The sequence below is a fragment of the Rhagoletis zephyria genome, unplaced genomic scaffold (genome assembly GCF_001687245.7).
Source record: "Rhagoletis zephyria isolate East Lansing unplaced genomic scaffold, Rhagoletis_zephyria_1.1 Rzeph_scaffold_02841, whole genome shotgun sequence".
Lineage (NCBI taxonomy): Eukaryota > Metazoa > Arthropoda > Insecta > Diptera > Tephritidae > Rhagoletis > Rhagoletis zephyria.
In genome coordinates, this window is record NW_016159925.1 from 9,713 (window position 1) to 12,078 (window position 2,366).

The 2,366-nt window shown below is 32.6% G+C and overlaps 1 protein-coding gene across 2 annotated transcripts in view; it reads right to left on the bottom strand.

Moving 5' to 3' along the window:
- Positions 1–227: 227 nt before the first annotated feature.
- Positions 228–2,366, bottom strand: part of LOC108367878 (trypsin-1) — a 53,042-nt gene continuing 50,903 nt past the window's right edge. The window contains exons 3-4 of one of the 2 annotated variants that reach the window (XM_017622576.1): positions 447–629; positions 228–386 (exon numbers count right to left, since the gene is read on the bottom strand). In XM_017622576.1, the coding sequence (XP_017478065.1) occupies positions 274–386; positions 447–629 (296 nt within the window). In that variant the 3' untranslated portion in view covers positions 228–273. Of the gene's footprint in view, positions 630–2,366 lie in introns of both variants that reach the window. The other variant, XM_017622575.1, reaches the window with a different exon arrangement.

Here is a 2,366-nt window from a genome sequence, read left to right on the forward strand (position 1 = left end):
GTCTAAAAATTGTAAACCTTTGCGCACATGGTAAAAGCTTATTATGCCTATTACTGCTAAAAGTATGTTAATATGTTAATTCACACATACATATGTACAATGTACAATGTTTATACATATATACATATGTATATGAGTGTTGTACATATGTATTTTTGTATCTACGTACATACTTTAAAATTTATTTTTTATTTATTTTTACAAGAAATAGTTTTTTACAGCAAATATTGATTAATTATAATATAGTATATTCCTTAAAATTTTTAAATGAATTTAAGAGCACAAACAACTATCACGTAAATTAGATTTTATCCATGGTACAAATTTGCTTACTCGTGTGTAAACTCCTGGGTATCCATCCCTTCCACATCCGACACCCCACGAAACTACACCAACAATAAAATACTTAATTCCATTTGAAAGTAAAAGTGGACCACCGCTGTCACCTTGACATGAGTCCATACTCGGTCTACCAGCACATAACATACTAGCTGTGATTCGACTGCTTTTATATTTTTGATTCCGGCATTCGGAAATAGACATAATAGGCACTTTAACTTGATTTACGATTGAAGGCAGGTCCCCTCCTTCTGAAGTACGGCCCCATCCAACAACAGTTCCTATCCGACCTGAAAAATTTGATTTTTAGGTTAATATAAACAATTAAAAATTAAGTCATGAATGATAAATAGATATAAAATTGCTTTGGATATCAATATCCAACAACCATTTCTGTGTTTTTAAGATCAAATTAATATAAGTTTTCTGGAATAAGCGTTAAATAAGCATTTTAAGTACATATTAGGGATATTAAGGCGTTCATTCGAAATGCATTGCACCAGTGTGAAATTGCGTAATTTTCTTAAAACACCACAGCCGAAAATCTCACATCAGACCAACCACAAGCAAATGCAATGACTCATGCGAAATTCGACTGTTTGTTGTTGATAAAATTCTGCATTTTCACATTTCGCACCTTTGCAAAAAACTATATTGTCGGTAAATAGCCTCCCATTATTTTAAATTTTTGACGTGTATATATCTTTGGTAAAGCTGGAAAACTATCGATGGCACCATCGATAGTACCGATGGTTCTTGACTATCGAAAACATCGATGGATTTTTAAGCACTATCGATAGTCTTCACTCATACATACATACATACATACAGAAATATGCTGCTTTAAGCCAAAAATCGTTGATAAACTTTTGTTCCTTAACAAAAATATCGACATATTAGAGCAATTCTGATCTCATTTTCAGTAAAAGTTGTTATGTTTAATTTTTGGACTTTTTTAATCAAAACTATCGATAATACTATCGATACTGTCGATATTTTCGATAGTATCGATACTATCGATGTTTGGGATTATCGAATATCGAAACCATCTAATCTTTGGTTTCGGTAGGAGTAAACCAAAACTTTACTAAGCTGTAACACATATCCTAGCAGCAAATTTCGAAGAACTCCAATTGAAAAATTCCATTCCATTTGACCCCGCCGTTGCTTGAGGACCACTTCGAAAGTTTATGTGTTTGTCATCATCGTTGTTTTTGATTTTTAAGCGCAGAAAGGGTTATTGAAATTCAAAGTTAATTTTTCCCCTAAATCGATGCACAAAACTCCAATTAATTTGAAAAACGTAAAGTATAAAATGTGGGTAAAAGCAAACTGCTAAGTAAACATTCGGAAAAAAATCATTAAAAAATATTTTTCGTATAATGGCAAAAAAGAACGTCCGGAAATGCATCATCAAAAAGAATTTTTCGAAAGACGAAAAACAATATATCATCATGTGCGCCCTGCGAATTTGCAACCTTCTGCATGCGTTCCCTTTTTATAGCACTGTGCCTAAAAATATGCACTACGCTGCAGCAGAAGGAGGAAATACACAACACGCCACTGCATAGCATAGTGCGGTTGACCTTATATGTTCATTAAGGCATATCACGAAAAAAAGTTTAGCGTGTGTCAGTTTTATTTGAGTATCTACTTATGTCGAGAAAAATTTTTGGGTGTAAATCTTNACAAAATTGCCAGTTAAGTTAGGAATGTATGTTACACTGTAAAATTTCTTAGTAGTTTTTGTTGTGTCTGTGTTCGGTGTTTTATTGGGATGGATGCTTGTTTTCATAACTTGTTGATTTATTAATTCCCGTATTAAGTTTACAGGGTAATTGTTGTTTATTAGGATTTTGTTGATTTTCTCTTTGTTAGCTTCGTGGAATCGTGTGTGGCTTATTGTCAATATTTTATGGATGAGGTTTTTTGCTGTATTTATCTTATATTTNCGATGAGGTTTTTTGCTGTATTTATTTTATATTTTGTTGGTTGCGATGAGTAATAATTAATCAGGCGTCCAGAAG